Genomic DNA, 21,144 nt, shown 5'->3' with positions numbered 1-21,144 from the left:
TCTTTTCATTTGTTGACAGTACAAACTATATAAAATATAAATTTAAATATATAAAATATCACCAACCTTAATTCTATTCATACCGTACACTTACTGCCCCTCAAAAAACTCAGACATGATGCCAACCTGTATTCTTGTCACCATTTTATTTCCTTATGTTTTGCCAGACTCGTTCTCTCTGGCTGGAGCTCCTCTGGGGGTCTGGAGGAGGATGGAGCGAGGAGGGGAGAGTCCCATCACCCAGGACAGTCCTGAGCGGAGGGGAGGCAGCCCGGACCTCAGCGGCCTCCCACCGCCAGGGAAGAAGGGCCGGTTGGAGCTCAATGGGAGCCCCACTGGGCCGCGCATACGCCACAACGGAGCCCCACTAAGACCTCTCGGAGGTAAGCAACATGTTGATCAAGATGCCAATATGTGAACTGTCAGAGGAGAATACCTTTCTTGTTGTTTATTTATTGTATCCATTTTAAAGTGACAATCTAACTATATGTGGGTCTATATCCAGCTGTTTGTATGCACATTTTCAGTTTGCACATAAAATAAATGGAAGTGGAAGTAACAATAACGCAAAAAAGGCTGAGGTTGAAAAGTTGAAAACAGACATAGCAAATCAGTGATGATGTCCGCTGAAGCTTATGCTCCACACAGACATCAGATGTGAGTGAAGTGATGAGGAGGCCGTAATCTTCCTCACATTAAAAACAAATATAATCACATTTTCTACATTGTTTTCCACACATGAGGTTTAACTAGCGCTCATGTCTTCTTGTTGTCTCCTTTTCTTCTGCAGTGGTTTAAGGGCTTCTGATTGCAGAATAAGTGTCACCAATTGTTTTTCAATGCACCAAAGTCTTAATATGCACATAAGAGTAGTGGTTAGAATAGAACATTAACTTGCATCTTTTGCAGATTTTCTGGAAATTTGTTTAAAATGTGCACTAAATTTGTATGACTGATGCCTACTCTTAAAATGCGGTTTATGGCCAAAAGAAAAAGTTATATCTTACACCTAAGGAATAAACCAAAGGGAAATTATTATTTTCCAAATTGCATACAGCATTGGATTCGTGAAAAATTGCATTTTGCTGAAATAGAGAAAGCTGGATGACGACATTTCAAAACAGTTCTTGCCTTTTCAACCAGGTGTCTGAGGTTTGTGAGCTCTTATGTACAAAACCCAAAGACAGCTCTTGGCTCTGCAGTGAGCCACATCCTGGCCATGAGTTGAGTTTGGCTCAGTGCGCTGTGTTGTAGTGTGGCAGCAGAGCTGGGAGAACCCGAGCTGTTTCTGCACTGTTAATCTATAACTCTGGGGGGAACTGTATAATACAGGCTTACCAAATAAAGGCGATTGCTCCATATAAACAAGATTTATACAACTCACTCTGGGTTATCGATCCCTGCCTTCATTGTGAAAGTTGTTTCTTGTTTATGTGTGCATGTGTGTACGCACTTAACAGTCTTAACAGCTGTGTGTCTGCTTGTGCTGCCATGTGTTTGCAGAAATATCTCTTAAACGCTTGATTTTAATTTAACATTAATTTCTTTTTTAGAAAAAAAAATTCTACACATAAGTATACATATATTCTTTTGTTCCAACCCACATTTTAGGTGATGTTATTTATTCCCTTTTTACATTTTTACAGTTTACATTGACTGGAATTCCAGTCACATCAAATGGAAATATCCTAGATATTTTGTGCGTCATTTTTATACAAATCTTCCCTTAAACTCATCTCTGAATGTTTCATCAAAACTCTGGGATCTTTGTTGGAATAACCGTTACTGTTACTAACAGTGTTTGGCTGCATAGTCTGAGTTTGTAAAGATGAGCCAGTCTGTGGTTTTGGAAGAGTTAAAGAGGTTAACAAATCAGCATGGAGCTCAGATTTGTCCACAGTAAGACAAAAAGAAGAATAAATGTGTTGAAGTGAGAAAAGGAGTAAATGGAGAAAGAAGAAGGAAACATTTATCTGTGAGAAAAATGACGAGGGAACAAGGGAGGGACAGAGAGGAAGGAGGAAGGGGTTTCCTGTGCTGAACGGATGGTTGGCCTGTAATAATGACGGGTTGTCTTTGAAGACAGGAAACTCGACGTGTCTCCTCCAAACCACACTGCTGCCACGAGGAGGGGGCCACACACATATATATATATACACACACACACACGCACATACACAAGTAGAGAAGCATGCAAACACAAGCACACATGTTCACATTCACAGACTTACAAACTTCCACGCTGTGACACTCACACCCAAGAAATGATGCCAAAACACACACACACTTACACTCCACACACACTCCACTACACATACACACACACATCTTATTTTAATATCCCCGTTCACTCATCCCCATACATATTAGAGGGATTAGAGGTTTGAGGCAACATCACATCATCCAAACCAGATCATACAGTCAGTGGGCAAATCACAGGACACTGGATATAAGAGAAGACAGACTGAGGTGGAGACAGAGGATGGAGCGAGAGAGAGCCAGTGAGAGGAGACAGAGAGAGAGAGAGAGAGGGGGTGAGGGAGAATTGGAGAGAGAGAGGAGTGCTGGTCGGAGGGAGCTGCTCTGTGTTGACAGTTATATTTCCCTGTTGGGGGAAATTCACTTACTTGAATTGGCACAGTGCTCCAGTGTGTAATTCACTCCATGAGAGCCTGGAGGACTGGGAGCAGAGTGATTAATGAGGAGGAAATAGAAATATAGGAATTGACTGATTAAAACAACGGGTGGGATGGATCTGGATAAGGATGGGGGGGGGTTGGTTAATGCTGCACGCACCTCGTTGTGTTTGTATGGAAGGGCGTTTGTGTGCATGCTGGGAAAAGGGAGGCATATGTGTGTGTGTGTGTGTGTGTGTGTGTGTTCAGTATTGTGTGGTATCCATGCGGTAAAACACATTGCCGTGCCCCTGTATTATTAGTGCTGGGACGCTGCCTAATGCTCTCTCTCCATCATTTCTTCAGAGAGCTTTAATTAATTGCCAGTTGACAGGTGGCCCAAAACCAAAAGCCTTTTAGGAAAAAGGCTGATATTAGAGAGGAAGGATTGATAACAGAGCAGGCAGCCAGAAGGACACGGATGCTGGGTTTGGATACTGAAAATACTGAAGAGGAACAAGTGCTTGCCTCAATTGAAATCTTCAATAATGTAGAGCTGATAAAGATCCTAATAAATAAATAAGAAACAATGCAAGTCAGGGTGTCCTGATATAATATTGTAATAAACAAGCTAGAAGTGAAGAATGCTGAGGAGGAGGAGTGGCATTATTAGAGCCTTAGAGTGCATCATAAAACATATAGTAATATATCATGGCCAGAAATAAGAGGATGTGTCCATGTTTGTTAATCCGTGGCTAAGGTTAGTTTAGCTTGTGTGTTAACTGGTAACCGTGTGAGCATTTGAAATCTAAAGACATTTCTGTACGTTGTCACTTTCTATGACAGCATGACGTGAAATCAATTTTTGAAATACTAAAACGCTGGCTACAGTGTCGATGATTTAAGATGAGGATTATAAGGTGCAAATTTCAGATGGTGTCACGTTATACCGTATCCATAGGTCAACTCAATCAGGAATGAGTATTATGGCACAATAAATAACAACATGGTGGTTAAATAGACTATCCTCACCAGATGAATGATCCCGACAAGGAATAGTGACGGTCCCAAAACCTAGTAGGTAGAAGGTTTTGGTGTCTACATCCTGGATCCTACCAACCGTCAACTGTTTCCTTTCATTAGTTTAATTTGCCTAGATCTAATCATTTAGTTTAGTGTCCCAGCCTGTTTGAAGCACAGCAATGAGCCGCATTTCTTGACCCAGTAGTTCAAATTTTCTTTGGATTTACTTGAATTGTGTTTCTGATAATAATTTATATAATTGTTCAACACTTGTGTTGCTGTGAAGTGGTTCAAAGGACACTTTGAAAGTGTCACAGTTTTTGCATCGTTGTGAGTGTGTGTGAGCGGGGCGAGCTCCTCTTCATGCCAACTTTTCTGGAGAATCTGGTTTGGTTTTCACCTTTCCTGAATTTGCATGTTTGAGGACGACTCACAGTAATTCAAGTTGTCTTTTGATCGTAAACTTCTGTATTAAGGCTTATTAACGGCACTGACAATATTATTTAACATTTAAATCCCTCATTTACTGTTTTGTTAGTTGTTGAATAGTTTTTATCTGTTATCAATGCTCTCATGAAAGCTGCATGTGTTGTCCATGTAGGTCTTTTGTGTATTTGCATAATCTTTGCATATCTGTTAGGGGAGCCATTATTACGGCTGCCTATCTAATAGGCCGTTAGATTAAATGCCTGGAAATGTCCTGCGTACAGTGAGCAGCACTGTACAGTTTTACATCCTTGCTTTATTGTAAGCGTATTGAGAATTTCAGGTGTTGCAATGTTCAATAATGTAAAACGAAAAGGATGAAGGGATTACAAGCTTGACCCACAACAAATGCAACCCACATGTTTGCTGTCTACGAGAGATTTTGTGATCACAGACAATAAAAACCAGACATTTAAAGAATCTTGTTGTTTTCTCCTTTTTTACTTCTCGTCCTCGACAGGTCTAATGATTCCAGTCTTCTGTGTGGTGGAGCAGTCGGATGGAGGGATTCAGGCAGACAGATGTGAGGGAAGAGAGGAGCATGCAGAGTTTGTCCTGGTCAGGAAGGATATTCTCTTCTCTCAGCTGGTGGAGACGGCTCTGCTCGCCCTCGGCTACTCCCACAGCTCAGCAGCACAAGCCCACGGTCAGTCAGAGAGACACTGCAAACACCTTAGCACCTTTACCTTCATATGCATTTGTCAAGTTTTTAAATATATGGTGTGATTACAGACCTTAGCTATTTTGCAAGCCAAGGCCTTTGGTGCCTAAAATTATAATTAAAAATTAAAGTTAATCATGTGTAAAGTGCTAAATCATTTATTTACTAGAACAATCTTTTCAAACAAATAAATGCTCATTATGCTAATGCTACCACTACGCTGTCACCACCAACTGATAAACACTACCACAACCACATGTGCAAAGGTTTGAGAGTAGCCATGGACAGAACTCATAAGTATGATAGAGGTTTTGAAAATACAGTAGGTGCTGTGTCCCTAAACTGTAGCGAGCCACGGCCCGTGCTTGACTCAAGATCTGAAGAGGTGCATGTTGTTGCAACAACTGACCTCAGGATTTTGCATCCTTAAAGGAAAAGCTGAGAATGGTCATTGTAGGAAAGAGCTTATTTGCTTTCTAGTTGAGAGTTAGTGCAGCCAGTTAGCTTAGCTTAGCATAAAGATTGGAAACAAGGGGCATCTTTATGCTAAGCTAAGCTATCTGTCTCCTGCCTATAGCTTTATATTGACCGAACATAAAAGTGGTATCAATCTTTTCATTTAAAGGGAAACTTCTGTATTTTTCAACCTGGCCTCTCATCAAAGCAACCAGGCTCCTTTGACGAAAATAGTAATTTTACCGCTCTGGTGTACCGCTGCCTCAATCGGTTAGTTTGTGTTATTGTGTGACTTTGGTGTTTTTAACCCTTTATAACACAAAAGCCACACAATAAAACAAACAAAGTAACCAACCGAAGTAGCAGTAGATCAGCAACTCCTGTGTTATGCGAGGTAAGATTTAATTACTGTTTTTATCAGTGGAGTCTGGTGGCTTTGAACAGAGCGATATAGTGTCTGTTTCTGGTTAAACAAAAAGCATCTTACTCTTAAAAAGGTCTATCTCTGTAGGGATCCTTTCCATAATGTTAACAACATGAGCCTGTCAGTGGTAAAAACAAACATTTTGGTGGACATACTTTGACGGGGTACAATTGCCAAAGGATTACGTTGCCTCCCTGTTTCATGCTGAAGTCAATACTGGACCAGGTTGAAAAAATCTTGTCCCAATTAGTCACATAGACACAAACACATGGGAAAAAGTAATCCAGGTTGAAAAAGTTACTAAAAGAATGACGATTGTCCCAAAATGCCAAACATTTCCTTTAAATCTGTCCTCATGACTTGCAGGGCTTATTACCTGTTGGATTTGTTTTTGTGTTTGCTCATTAGCTTAGTCAAAAATAAAATGCAGTAAAGGTTTGCATAAACCCACCTCATGTAAGCAGATGAAAGCTTTTGTCTGGTAGGTCATTCCTTGGGGTTCCTAAGGCGGCGTTCGTTCTGCAAATATAAATTAAAGAGAAGGAAAATGGAAGGAGAACCTGATAGCGAGCTGGAGAAGCGATGGTAGTAGAGATAGGCATCACAACTAAACAAATAAAACCACCTACAGGGTCAAACTTCAGACAGAAAACCTACACCAATGGACTTCGCAGTAGTGCAACTGTTTGTTTGACAGTACACACAAAAAAGTGCTTAGCAACAATGATGCTGCTTCTCTCAATAAAAAAAAGTTGTACAGATTACCAACTTTGGACTTTTTCAGCAGAGAAATACCAGTATTCTTCTAATCCTGTTAATATACTATCATTTAAATAGCTAAATGTCTGAGGCCAAGTTGCCTCTTTTTGTTAGTTTGAAAGGGGTTTCATCAAGGCCATTAATAATAGTCTTGATTTTCCAACCTCCGAGTGTCTCTCGCTGTGTAAACTATGGCACTACTGACTCAGAATTAAATAGCATGCAGCTATTGGGTCAAGACGAGAACAATCTTTGAAAGGAGACTCTCCCTCTAATCAGCGGCCTGAGAAAAAAAGTGGATGTGAGGTTGTCTATTTAGAGCAGACACTGTACTGTTACAGTGGTAATAAGCACAAGAATGTTTCAAAAACACAACTAAGACACAGACAGAGCCTGTAAAACTCATTAAAGACACAACAAAGGGCTGGACAGGAATGTCTATGCAAGACAAAAATACATTGTGTTTGTGTGTGTGTGTGTGTGTGTGTGTGTGTGTGTGTGTGTGTGTGTGTGTGTGTGTGTGTGTACAGTATGTGTGAGAATGTTTATGAAGCAGAGGAAAAGAAATACTCTTTAATTTATTGTTGCACACATGGTAGTCATCGGCAACAGGACAGTATCATTTACTGCTGTCTTTTCTCAAGCATGCAGAAAATGCCATCTGGGGACGTTGCCTCACATCGATATAAAATGGTAACAACAGTAAGCAACATGGCTATTGCAATACTCTGAAAATGGCGGGAGATCCCCATCTGTTTGAGATCTCGCTCGAGCATTAGTGTATGTGTGCGTGTGTGTCATCCCCATCAGGTCTCGTTCGAATTAGCAATGCAGACCCATGAGTGTGCAGGCATGTTTCTAATGTGTAGGAGATTGCTTGTGTGTGTGTGTTTTCCCCATCCCATAAACACAGTGCCACAGGTTATCTCTTTACTGCCTCAAGGCCAGCAGCTCTTATCAGGAGGCCTCCAGCTCACCTGAAACAGACTCTTGACCTCCACCTCTCTGGTTTTCCTTAGTAGTCCCAACTCACATCCAGCAGTAGAGCAGCATGCCTGCTGAACAGCGGTCACATCTCAAACCAGTCGTATGTTTAAGTGCGTTAGATGTTTATTGACAAGATGTATTGTGTTTTCCAGAGGGATCAAGAGAAACAGATACTAGAAATCTGGCTCAACATATCCTGAACTTAAACATGAAGCCCGACTCCAGTTTAACAGGAAATTCAATTTCCATGATCTCTGATAGTCGGAGTTATAGGCAACGCAGATGCAACAGTGCTGAAGAGAACCGTAATGCCAGGCTGAAAAGCAGTGCTGCCTCCTTTGGTCAAAGGTTTCAAGCCTTTTGCACCTTTAACCACACTCAACTGTGATGTCCAACATGTCCTCATACCTAAATGACAAAATAGGTCAATTGTCAATTGACCCAAAATTATGTCATTTGACATTTGACCTTTGCCCAAAACGACCTTCCCAGTGGCGGAAATGCCGGACCCTAAGTACGTCACATGACGTTTAACACTTGGTAAACTTTGTGAAATGGTCGTAGTTTGGTTAGGTTAAGGCAACAGAACTCCTTGGTTAGGTTTAGGAAAAGATCATGGTTTGGGTTAAAATATGAATCTTATGTAAGTCACCTACAAAATGTTACAAGCCAATTTTGACTTTCTTTCATGCAGGACTCAAACCTCGGTCTTCTGAGTGAAAGTCCTGAGTTTCCTTGACATGTCCATCCACCGCACCTCCTCCTTTGTCGCTCTTTATACTACTTCTTCTTTTGCTACCGTCATACGCTGGAGGTCTAACAAAAACGTAAATATGGGTTGTAAATAGCTGTTGCATAATCAAGCTATATGGCCATTTTTTGGTTGAGGGTGTGCTAGTGATGTCACAGTGTACTGACACACCCTGGAGCACACCTGTACATCACTGCAGCAAGATGAGACCTTAAACCACTGGAAGTCCGAAGCAATCAGATTAGTTGCTCTTTAAAAAGGTCACTTTTGCCTCATCCCTGAACAAAACAAAAGTATTTCAACCATGATTTGGTGCAGACAAGAAAAACATTTGCTGCCTTGATTTCACATATTGGAACTTTGCAAAGCTGCATTACAGAACTCCAGGTTTCCAGGGTGTGTGTGACCCCAAATTTTATGTGAAATAATCAGTGAATTTTCGCGTCATGCCCTTAAGATGCTCCATCCAAAAACGTAAAGATTAAAGACAGATCAATAATGATATAAAGTACTTCTGATCAGATGTAAATCAGATTCGTTCAAGAACCTCTTTGCATTGTCACAAAGATGATGTTACTATTTTTCAATCTCTTTGCTTCTTTGGTCAATGATTTTCTCTTTTACTTTTCAAGTCTGAAATGATTTTTCCTACACTCATCTGTCAAAGCTTTAGCTAAGTTGAAAAACAGCAGCTTCTTTCTCTCAAATAAATAAAAACAAAGTTTTCAATCAAACCAATCCCGCTGTCAAACAACACAACGGTCTGAATTTAGTTGTAATTTAAAAGTGAATTGGGGCATTAAAGTATAATTTCAGTTGATTACAACCTCAGTCTTAGTTCTGTAGTTTTGGTCATAATTTTTCTCCTCTAATCAGATGGGTTTTAAATAAACCCTCAGGTTAGCCAAACCTGAGAAACACAACAAAGGCAAACATAAAATTATTACCCAAACTGTCCATTTAAACATCAGAAGTCAGAGGTCTGACTTCTTGTTCAATCTTGACCGGCTGTGCTTTCTGTAGCTCCTGTTCAATAAGGGATTATTACCTCCAAATAAAGAGGGTCAGATAATCTGGCTAAAAGGTAGTTTGCTTGTTTACAACTGAATGCAGTTGTAGTGATGGGCTGGCAAGTTCCCATCTCAACAATTACTTAGAAATGATGGCCAAAACAACACAACATACACCCTAATAGGAAAATTACCTTCAATGTTAATATTAGATTCTTCTTTTGATTGTAAAATTCAGAAGTCAGAATGACAATCTGTTCAAACGATTTAAAATAAACATGCAGATGGACATTATTCGACACTGATGGCCTAAAATAGCTCACAAAATAGTGAGGCGCATGTTTGCTACAGTTTGCAGATGAATGCCATTAGTAGCACTTGTAGCCTCAGTGTTTTTGCCAAGAACCAGGGGAGGTCTCTCTGTCTGTCTCTTCAGTGTGTATGGAAAACAACGAGCCACATTGGTCCCCTGTCCACATCAATGCACTCCCCCTCTAAAAGCACCACACCAGGGGCTTCAAAGGCGAGACTAAACGGGACATCCCAACTTCACACAAACAAAACTCGACTTAGAACTCGAGAGTCGACTTGTTCGCTCGGAGTGTGTGCATGTGTGTGTGCTTAAACACTCTCACAGGCACACGCACACACAGTTCTTGTAAACTCTTTTTAACCCATGCAAGGATGGATTTGCACACGCGCACACCAAGGTTCACATACGCTCGGTGTAGATACCGTGTAGCCACGCAGTATCACAGACAAAACACAAACTTCCCCCCAGCTTCTCTCAAATGAATACTTTTTGTTTTTTAAAACAAGCGTTTATGTTAAATGAATAATTTCTGGCTTAAATTATACATTTTTCCTTTGCGGTCCACAACCAAAATTACACAGAGTCCCAGCTATTTTCTCCCTGTTTGAATTGTGTCCTGCATTCTTGTGTCCCAGCGGTGTATTTAAAGTCCCCGCCAAGGACCACGGCCTTTCTTTAATTAGCTTAGCCCAGTAATTAACTGGGAGATATTGTTTATTTCAATTATAAGGGTCTGAAGGCTTTTATAGAATGGATGGGAGCAGACCTGTACTTTATGGCTTTAGTCAGTGAACGGTTAACAGTGGTCAGTGAGAGAGAGAGAGAGTGGGTAGAGGGAGAGCATTGTTGCAGTGCCACGTCTAACAGGCCACAAAGGGTCACTGCTGCAGACCATGTCAGCAATTCACTGGACATCTGAGTTTAGACCTTTCATGAACTTTAGTCTTGTTTCTAACAGGGCGTTGTTACATTTTACTTATAAGGCACTTTTATTTATTCAAAGCATACTTTTGATCTCTATTTATTATATTTTTCTAATGTCCATCATAAACAACATCTTTTGGGTTTCCAGATGTGGCTCCTGTGTATCTCTGTGTAAATTCTGGTTTATCAATTCGTTTTTGCCATTATTCCTATTGATAACAACAACATTGTTCTCACCGAGGGATCTGAGAGCCTGACGACTTTACTGAAAAGACGTGAGATGGGGCAAACAAGCTGTCAGATGATTACAAAGGTCTTAAAAGGGCTACCTCAGAAATGTAATAATGGATGGTCAAAATCAATGCTGCAGAGGCCGAGATGACCTGACTTTTAATCCCTAATATATAGGTCGACACTGGATCCTACATTTCCCATAATGCAACCGAATAGCATACTGTACTTTGTTAGACCCTCCCTGTCTGCTACTGAAACCAGTTTATTTCAGCTTTCTATTAAGAGTGAGTAGTATTCCCCATGAGGAGTCAACTGAACTTCACGTGTAAAACAACAACAACCAGGCCAGTCGAATTTGGAAAATGAAGACGAATAGGAAAATTATTACCCAAACTATTCACTGTAAAAATCCCTCAACTATATCATCAGTTTGCTTGTTTCCAACCTGTTTGATCATCTGACAGCATGTGTTAGAATTTGTTGTAGTGACGTCTTTTTTAAAATAAACATACAGTTATCAATTTTAGGAAGTAATTTATAAAAGGTTACTCGACTTGCACAATTCATTAAGTCTGGACTTAATAAATGCCAGGTAAATGTTCAGAGGGTCCTCTATTAAATAGTTGAGGATACAAACTAGCCAAATGGATTTTTCACAACATAGCAGTAATAAATTTGCTCTTATTATTGCTCAATTAAGCATTAAAAAATAATTTATTAAACACTAATAAAGACAAAGCCTTCATAAAGTATGCCTTTTTGTTGTTATTGTTAAGTTGCAGATCTGTTTAAGTATTCTGGATCAAGTGAGTTGCACCATAACTTATAATAAGATTAAAACTCTTTGCTACCGTTTCTCAAGCTGTTGCTCCCTCAGCGGAAAGATCAGCCTCATGTACGTTATTGTACAGATGAGCTGAAGCATTTCAGCAGAGAGATGCACTCTGTCAAATGACAGCATGACAGACTTTCATCAACAGGATTTCCTCAGGGTGCAATGACGGGTGATAGCGGTGAGTCAGGCGTATGGGTTTTCCCTCAGTGTCTACCAGGGGTGGAAGCTGGAACCAGTTTGTAAGAAGCCATGCATGCATGTGCAGGCTGCTGCGACCATTAAGACTTATCCTAGCATGGGACAATGGGATTACAGTGTACACGGGTATTGTGTGTGTGTGTGTGTGTGTGTGTGTGTGTGCACGCAGGCATCCATGCATGCAGGCCTGTGTGAGTGTTGATGAGAAGAGTCGGAGGGAGACATCAGTGTGTGTTTGTGTATGGATTTGCGTTTGTGCGGATGGGCACACTCAGACATGAGCCAAGCCACCAGCCAGCCACATAAAAGCATGTCTCTGGGAGGTGGAATTTTAATGTGGAAATGGGAACAATGATTTCTACTTTTAAATGCGGACAAGAAGCAGAGCCCATTGAACAGCAGACCAAAAATGATGGATCAATTATTAATGCATTTACCATCAAACTGTGAGCGTGTGAGTGAGTGTGTGTGTGTGGGTGTGTGCTTGCATGCGAGCTGGTACATGTCCACGTCTGTGTGCTGTCATGTGTCCTCTGTGAGTTTGTGTTTGTCTGCTTATTCACGCGTTTGCTTCCACCCAACTTGGCATTAGTGAAATTGTTATGGCTTATTTTCAGACGCTGCATGCTTAAGATAGCCAGGAGGAACTTTCTTTGTGTGTGTGTGTGTCTGTGTGTGTGCGTAAGAGAAAGAGAAAAATTTGAAAAAAAGAGAGGACGACTGGCTCAGTGTTTTCCTCTCTGTCATAAAAGGATCCCAGTATTTTATTCCATCTCATGCACTTCATTAAACTTCCCCTCACAAAAAAAACACAAAAACTCATTAGCACGTGAAAACATCATCACCTGTGCAATATTAATATTTTTAATATTTATATTACATGTGAAAGAGATGTTTCACTTTAATTTAATATGTAAAATATCTGCGTGTATTCTGTCAATCTATCTACACAAATAGTGATCCACATTTGATTATTATGTAAAAAGTGCTGCATGTGTGATTAACCGTGCTATTTTATAGCTCTTACTCTTTTTTTATTTAAAGTTTAAGAAATTTTTCTGACATAAATGTGATGTTGCATAGTTTCTACAGATAGAAAAATAAGCTTTCATATTAAAATAAAACATTTCAGGTGGCCTAGATGAACTAAAACTAATAAAGGTTTGGGTTCTTAAACGTTGTCTTGGTGGTGTTCGGTTCCTCTGGGATTCTTCCCTGCCCAGAGAGGTCCAGTCCCTTCAGTTCATAGTGGATTAAATGAGGCCATTCCCCCCTCCACCCAGAATGACCAGATAATTAAGAACACAGCTTGGCCTGACTGGAATCAAAGATATAAATGACAAATAAACACAGTGGAAGAGAACAAAAAGAGAGAACGAGATCAGAGGGGTCTGGGCAGAAGAGAAGTCTGAGGAGAGGAGGACCATATGGGGGGAGGGGATGGTGGGAGGGAGAGAGTGAGGAACAAGGGGACAGAAAGAGAGAGAGAGACTTCTCAGGACCCGTCTGGATCTCATTTGGAGGATAGTAATGCGATTAGCTTTGTTTAGTTTTCACAGCTCCAGCCAGTCCCCGTGAAAAATCTCAATGTGTATCTCTGTTTGTGTGTGTGTGTTGTGGTGGGTGAACGAGTAGGTGAAGTGCACATATGTGTTTGTGGGCATTCTTTTTTTGAAAAAGTCCGGATATTTTTCTTAAATGAACTCATTCTTCAAATGAAGAGAGACATTTGATGACTCTGCAGAAATACAAACACCCACTAATTCATAAACACGATTAAACGTAAAAAGCTCTTTTCTGTCTCTAATTTAGGACTTTTGGTGTCTGCTGCTCTGACGCAGACTCTAAAACATACAAAACACGGGATTCATATTAAAAACAATTTAATTCAGACATATGTTACAGGACTAGTTGCTAATCATAATGTGTCCATCGCTCGTGTTCTTATCACTATGAGCTGTCAGTCGTCCCAGTTAAAACTACTGATAATTATAGTATGGAACAGTTATTCAGGACATTCTTTTAGTCAAGTAAAGATGTTGTTAGATTTTAAAATGCAAATGTTCAATGCTTTGAGCACCACAAACAAAATTCCATTCACCTCCAATATATTTAGGTGGCAAAGGTTCCACAGGTGGATATGTATCTCACAACCTTAGCACATAAAACTGGAACTGTGAGATACAACTGAGGCAAAATGAGATTGCTGGTTGTAACTCTGACTGTTTGCTTTAGTATGAGAAGCATCTTTATCTACTATCATGTGTAGAAATAGTCACATTTTTAAAGCAGAATAAGAAAGCTAACAACTGGTAATTAGAGCAGAGATCCAGTAAGAATATCTTGTTATTGCTGCATTGACGTGACAGTGGTGCAGACTGTTGTATAAACATGTATTAAAAGTATTGTATTATCATAATTAAGAATCAATTTGTATGTGCAAAGCGTTCACTGACAACCACAGTATTTGTAATTGACCCTTCGCTAAGCCACGCCCCGAATACAAAGTTGACCAATCACAGTGCAGTATAGGTCTCACTCTAACTGAGGTCCGACTCGTGGATGCGCTCCATTGACTCTAATGCAAAAAGAGTCATTGTCTAGCTTTTATTGGCTGTATTTTGCTAAGATATGGTCAAACGCTGTTCCTGGGGCACTTGTCGCTACCCAGAGAGGTTGATAAGAGAAGTACGATTTATTCTCATAATGTAGTTGTTGTAATAATGAATAGAGGCCTACCCAGATTTACAGGAACAGTGTTGATCGTTCATATCTTTGTCCTTTGTCTCAATTGTCGGGGGATACGGTGGCTCACTTGTACTGTGTGATTGGTAGGCTTTAGCGTCTATCTTTCATTTTTTTCACGTCCATTTGAGTCAGTTTGACAGCCTTCAAATGTATAAAGCAACTGCAAAACTCTCTGCTTCTTTGTGAGATCACTTTTTCCAACAAATTTGACAATATTTCTCCGTGGAGTGCAATAACAGACAGTGGCAGCACTTATCGGACTTAGCAGCAGTAACTAAGGGGGGGCGGGGCTTAGCGAAGGGTCAATTGGATTTCCCACCAACGTCGGCTCTTGCAACTAGTGATGTGCGATACCACTTAATTCCTATCCGATCCAACACCTAGTAATACCCAGGGTGGTACTGCCGATACCAATACCAATACTTTTTACATATTTTATTTGACCTCCCTCTCCCGTTTCTGTATTTATGAGAAAAATAAGGAGTAGGCTGTAGCCTTACCAATTCAAAATAATAGCTGCATAATGACAAGACATCAAACTACTGTCATATTCTTTAATTATAATGAAAATATCCTGCTCAGAACTGCCGCTTCATAACATCATCATATTATTTTGACTTAATCTCAGATGTTTAGCAAAGTTTGCGGTGTTGCCAAAGTATTTCACTGTCCTTGCACACATATCACACAGAGCAATATTATTACCTTCACAGCCAAAATACAGCGAGACTGTTTTTACGGTCAGCCAGAGTCAGTATTCAATTGCGGGAAATGTAAAGGGCTGCAGAGGCTCACTTCAAAGAAGCTCCATCACAGAGCCGTAGCGCAAGCATGACTTTGACAGGCGGAAGGAAAAGTAGTTCCTATCAACCGAGTAGCCTATAATTAGACCATCCAGGTGACAGTAAGATACTTATGATAAAACACACACTCAGTCCAAATGACTGAGTTTAGATATCAATCCTTTTATATGAGTATCAATCCTAGAGCAAGAAATATCAATACTTTAGGATTGATCCACACATCACTACTGCACAACACAATTCTCACTCGCAGCGAATAAAGCAATACTTCTTATGGTTAGGTTCAGGTACTCGCAGCACCTGGTTAATTTTCAGGAAACATCGTGGTCTTGATTAAATATTGAACAAGTCAAAGTGATATGAAGCATAAGTCAGGAAGTGTTTACTTAACTCCTAACCAGGATCTTTCACTCACCCTAACCAAAATGCTGTTGTTGCCTTAACCTGACCATAAGCAGGACTCAGGATGTGAGCCCAACTCTTTAGTGCCAAAGTTCTGCACTCTGTACACCCACCATCCTCTCTGACCACCCACAGACACTGTGCAGTACAGAGTCAGTCTTCCATTCAAAAAAACTTAATATCTTAGAGATGGGTTCGAAAATGTACGTAAAACCACCAGTATGGTCCTTTAATAATAAAATGTGTTTTATTGCCTTTGCACTTGTCAAAGCACTTTATAACTTGTTTTTGAAAAGTGCTCTATAAATAAAGATAATAATAATTATTATTATTATAAAACTTGTTATAAATCAGTTCAAGCTCACCTTTTTAGTATCAGATGCAGTGAAGTATATAAAACACAGAAATATATACTTAATACTTTTCAGATTCTCCTATAATATATTACGTTTTTTTTCTAATACTAATATGAGAAAGCCTGCGATTAATATGGCAAAGGGAATATTTATGTCATAATGTGATCTCAAAGTACTATTTTACACCCCTCAAATTGTTTTTAAAATGGGCCTAACCCAAGACAAGGAAGTGGGCACATTTCTATGTTTTGTGCAGGATTATCCCTTGGTGTTGCCTTTATGGAAAGTTGTACTAAAAAAACAGAATAGTGGCTCAAACAACCTGTAACAGATCCCCCACTAATGTGTCTCTTAGAAGATAAATCTCTCGTGCCACCAAACTTACTAAACAGGTTTTATTGTAGCAACCAGGCTTATTTTACTTAAGTGCCCACATAGACCAGTGTACAGAGAAGAATAAACTCATGACAGAGATTGCCTCTGGAAAATGTATTTAAATTTAAATAAATGTTCTGACATACATTAAGGGTGCAACATCTTAGAGAGGGCATGATGTACTAGTTAAAAGAATTTAAAGAAATATTGGACTAATTCTTTCTTCCTTTTTTTTTCTCTATGTCCCATTTGTACTCTGTATTTTTTGTATAATGTCAAAATGAATAAAACCTGAATAAAACAGAAATCTTTCACGTGTCTGACCAGGCATCATCAAGGTGGGAAGGTGGAACCCGCTGCCCATCCACTTCCTGACTGACGCACCAGAAGCTACAGTTGCTGACATGCTAATGGAGGTCTACCACATGGTCACACTACGCATCCAGCTACAAAGGTCAGAAGTCAAAGGTCACCGTTTTAAAGACATGTTTGGAAACAAAATTCCTTCATTAAATTTCACATTTCAGAAAGTGAAAGTAGAGATGTTTACATTTTAAATCAGTGACTTTCCACCAACCTCGCTCCCCCAACATTTAAAAGACATCATGTCCATTTTTTATGGACACAGTGAGGCTTTTAAAACCATACATACTATGAATCAGACACTGATGTCATCGCAGCTGATTGCAGCTCAAGAATTTACCATATCTATCAAATTTGAAAGCAGCAATATTGAAACACTAAAGTTTCAGTTAACCAACACTGTGGGGATTTATCTATTATCTGTCTCCGTCAGGGAGAGTCAGTGTGCCAGGAATTCCTAGTTCCCTCGAATAAGTGAAGCAGGATCTTGATGGACTGATAAAAACAGATAAACTCCAGATGAGATGGTTATTATTGTTATTGTCTTGGCACATACCAGCCAGGTTTGTTTGCGTGTTTATGTGTGTATCCATGGCAATGGCAGAGCTTTGGCACACTTTGTGCTCAGTGTCGAAAAGATTTATTTGCGGTTAAAATTAAATAACAACAGGAAGATTACGGGAAGATAGGTCTATGCAGGAAGTAGTGGTTTGAGGTGGAGGTTAATACAGGACGTTTGAAAGGTCAACGGGATCAGAGGTTAATTTAGGGTATAGGATATAGGTGTTTATTTATTGTAAAGTTGTTTGATTTCTTGGGATGTAACTATAGTAAGAGATTATAACTGGAGTAATAAAGTATTAAAAACCATCATTTTTTGTTTTTAAACTTCTGTTACCTGTGGACAAAACCAGGCTAGCTGTTTTCCCTTGTTTCCAGTCTTTATACTAAGCTAAGCTAACAGGTTGCTGGCTGTACCTTCATATTTATTGTGCAGATATGAGAGAGGTGTCGATTTTCTCGTCTAACCCTTTGCAAAGAAAAATGTATTTTGCCAAAATGTCAAACTATTCCTTTAACTGTTTAATGAATGTGGTGCAGTGGCTATCAGAAAGATCCCGTATAATACTGTAAAATGATTTTTTGATTGTTTTTATGGTTTGTCCTTTTGTGTTTGAACGTATTAACCTAAAGATGTATCTGACTCCTGTGTGTGTGGTTTCGGCTTGTTGTAGTTTTTCAAAGCTGGAGGATCTGCCCTGCGAACAGTGGAACCACGCGACTGTCAGGAACGCTCTCAAAGAGCTGCTGAAGGAAATGAACCAAAGTACTCTGGCCAAAGAGTGCCCTCTCTCACAGGTAACATCTGGCTACTACTACACAGCAACAAAAACATGTCGTACCTCGTGTTCCTCATCCTCACCTTCACATGAGAATCAAATGGTCCTCATCAGAGAACTGCTCATCAATTCAATAATCTTAACATCCGCTTTTTAAACCATCAAGTGTCAGTCTCTTTCACTGACTAGACCTTCACATGCCCTACCTAATGACTAAAGTCAGTTTCAATTTGAGGTTTAGGATTAATCATACATTGTATTGATTATTGCCACATTTGAATCAAACTCCACCCCACAAAACGAAGCACTGTCTCCACAATCATGTTAAACTCCCCAGAGGCATGTTTAGCGCTCTATCCTGGTCTCATAATGACTGCTGTGTGTGAGAGTTGTGTGTATGTGTGTGGGTGTGTGTGCATGCATACTGTGTTTAAATGGAGCTCTGGTGGGGGTGTTGAGCACAGCATCAATTGCAAGCATATGTGTGTGTGTGGCTGGAGATTCCCTCTCTGCACTGTACTGGCTTGAGTTACCATGGGTGGCTTCCAATCATGATTAATGTTTGTCTGTTTCTATTGTGTGTGTGTGTGTGTGTGTGTGTGTGTGTGTGTTTATGTGAGCATGCCATGTGGTTGTTGCCTGAGGATAAGCATTTCATATTATGTTGCTTATTAATTATCTTTCCCCTCTCTTTCTCTCACAGAGTATGATTTCCTCCATAGTGAATAGTTCCTACTATGCCAATGTCTCCACCGCCAAATGCCAAGAGTTTGGTCGTTGGTACAAGAAGTATAAGAAAATCAAAGGTGAGACAGTGGCCCAACTTCCTTCAATGTTCTTACAGTTGAACCAACAAGGGCTTGCAAGATGATTACTGGGGTAGGAAATGATAAAGATCTTTTGGGGACTTTGGGGCTCTTAGTTTGTTCTTGGGAAATATTTTACCTTTTTTACCAGTTTTACCTTCTGAAGAGTATACAAATAAAACAATCTAAGAGAAAATACTAACTCTTAAGACAGATTTATAATTGTACGTTAAGAGTTATTGCATAGCTACACAACACCATAGATAATGTGTACCTCATTGAGAAGTAAAAAAGTTGTAGAAATAATAATTACAATAAAAATAATTTACAATGGAAGTCAATAATAAATTAGATGATCATAACATTTCAAAAATATGCATCAATGTTCAACACAAGCCATCAAGGGATCAAGTGGAACAATCAGTTCAAACATCTACAGCCAGATGTGATTGCCTCCAAATCATTTAAAATTACTTTAAATGCATCCAGTGAGACCAGCTCCCGAAGATTCAGTCAAATGATGATGATTCCAAGAAGAGGGAACAGCATACATAAACACCCCTTTTCCCAATTCAGTACGGACTTTATGGACAGATAGTAGGAATAAGTCCCAGGAGCGAGGACAATATATTCCCGTACTTTTATCCTGGATGCTCATAGAACTGTAGTTAAGATGAATGCAGACTAACAGCACTAATAAGAATAGCCATATAAATAAAAACATGCCAATGATTAAGTCTACAGGTGGACAATGCAGACCATCTAAGTGAGATAACACAACCTGGGATTGGTCAGCTTTAACTGCTTGTGTTTTCTCCCTCAAGCTTCTGATGCCAGTGGCAAAGTTGATAGTGAAAACAACATTAGGAAGTTAAGGATGGTTCAGTATTGTTCTGCTTCGCTGTAAAAGACATCTCTACTGCAAATGAAAGTAAACACTGCGATTGCATGACAGCAGTCTCCTATTCAGTGAAGAGAGAAGGAGGTGTGTACGCAGCCTGACGTCGCTCTGAATCGTAAAAGTAAATAAAAGAACGTAAACACATTTAACTAGGGTAATATAATTCTAGATTTGTATAGTTCACATATGCTGCACTCATCTATGACCCCTTGCATCAAGTATAAATCCAGCTTCAGACATGCAGCCTGTGATGAAGGGTAGTAAAGAATGAAGGGAGTAAACATGGTTTTGTTTAAAAGGTTGACCAATGTCAATGTCGTCTGGAGTAGACAGTTTTACAATGACTCTGATCAGTTGAGATATTCAGCAATATGCTCCTGTGACTTGTCTCCTGTAACAAATCATCTGTAACGACTTTCTTCCCACCAAACTTGTCAAGATCATCGCATCGACCACTTGAGCCTGAACCACTCGTAGGAAGCTAAACTATAATCATCACATTAAACACTAAGCCTGAGCGGAAAGGGGGATATTGGAAGAGAGAAAATGAGGTGATAGCAAAGCCTGGTACTGACAGAGGGAGGAGTGTCTGGTTTAACTTGGTAATTTCACCATCAGATCTGTTCTTCACCTAGAAGTAGGACACACTCTGTCTCAGATGTCAATACACACATAGAGCTCTCTGATAGGTTGCTACACATGTCAGTCATAAGTAGAAGCTCCGGGGGATAGATGTAAGCTGTCATCCTAGCATGTAAACTCCCTCAACAGGGCAAGCAGAGGGGTTTTCCATTTCCTTTTTGACCGTTTTATATAAATCTGTTTTGGTTTTGTGTGTCAAAGTTCATTCTTTACTTTGGAAAAAAGCAGTTGCCAAAATCAGTCTCAACTCAAGGTCACTCCATCAGCAGATGTTCAATTTTCCATTTTTCTGCTCACCTCAGGGACTTCTTGTTCATATTGTCTTAAAAGTTAGGATTCAAAGTTCATTCTGTTCATTATATGGACCTTGAGGTGAGATTGTTGTTGTTTTGGTCATGCAGCACGTATCAGCAACGTCTAGACCTTCACTTCTGACTGTTTTCTTTATTTGTATTGTTGAGCAGTAGACTATCTGGAGAAGATGTGGTCTGGACGAGATGCTACTGAAATCAAAAGTAAGAAACGGTTCACTCTTTCTGGCGCTGTGCTAATGTGAAGGTGTTTGTTTGACCACGCTGACTGTCTCGTCTCCTCTCCAGTAGAGAGAGACAACATGGCAGACTTCTGTGTGCTGGGTCAGAGACCTCCTCCTCACTTGACCGGCCTGGCCCAGCTCAGTCACCTGGGGGCCGGCAGTCCCCTCCTCAAGGTGGCATCCGGAGATCCACAGGC

General features: G+C 40.0%; 1 protein-coding gene across 1 annotated transcript in view; it reads left to right on the top strand.

Annotated features, from left to right (window-relative positions):
- The first annotated feature begins 211 nt into the window (after positions 1 to 211).
- satb2 (SATB homeobox 2) overlaps positions 212 to 21,144 on the top strand; it is a 43,177-nt gene continuing 22,244 nt past the window's right edge. Inside the window, exons 1-7 of the mRNA XM_046054576.1 lie at positions 212 to 383; positions 4,585 to 4,770; positions 16,688 to 16,814; positions 17,959 to 18,082; positions 18,767 to 18,869; positions 20,877 to 20,927; positions 21,012 to 21,121. Coding sequence (XP_045910532.1) covers positions 212 to 383; positions 4,585 to 4,770; positions 16,688 to 16,814; positions 17,959 to 18,082; positions 18,767 to 18,869; positions 20,877 to 20,927; positions 21,012 to 21,121 — 873 coding nt within the window. The remainder of the gene's footprint in view (positions 384 to 4,584; positions 4,771 to 16,687; positions 16,815 to 17,958; positions 18,083 to 18,766; positions 18,870 to 20,876; positions 20,928 to 21,011; positions 21,122 to 21,144) is intronic.

This window comes from Micropterus dolomieu, linkage group LG07 (assembly GCF_021292245.1).
Source record: "Micropterus dolomieu isolate WLL.071019.BEF.003 ecotype Adirondacks linkage group LG07, ASM2129224v1, whole genome shotgun sequence".
NCBI lineage: Eukaryota > Metazoa > Chordata > Actinopteri > Centrarchiformes > Centrarchidae > Micropterus > Micropterus dolomieu.
Note: the sequence above shows the minus strand (reverse complement) of the source record. Positions and strands in the feature narration are given on the sequence as shown.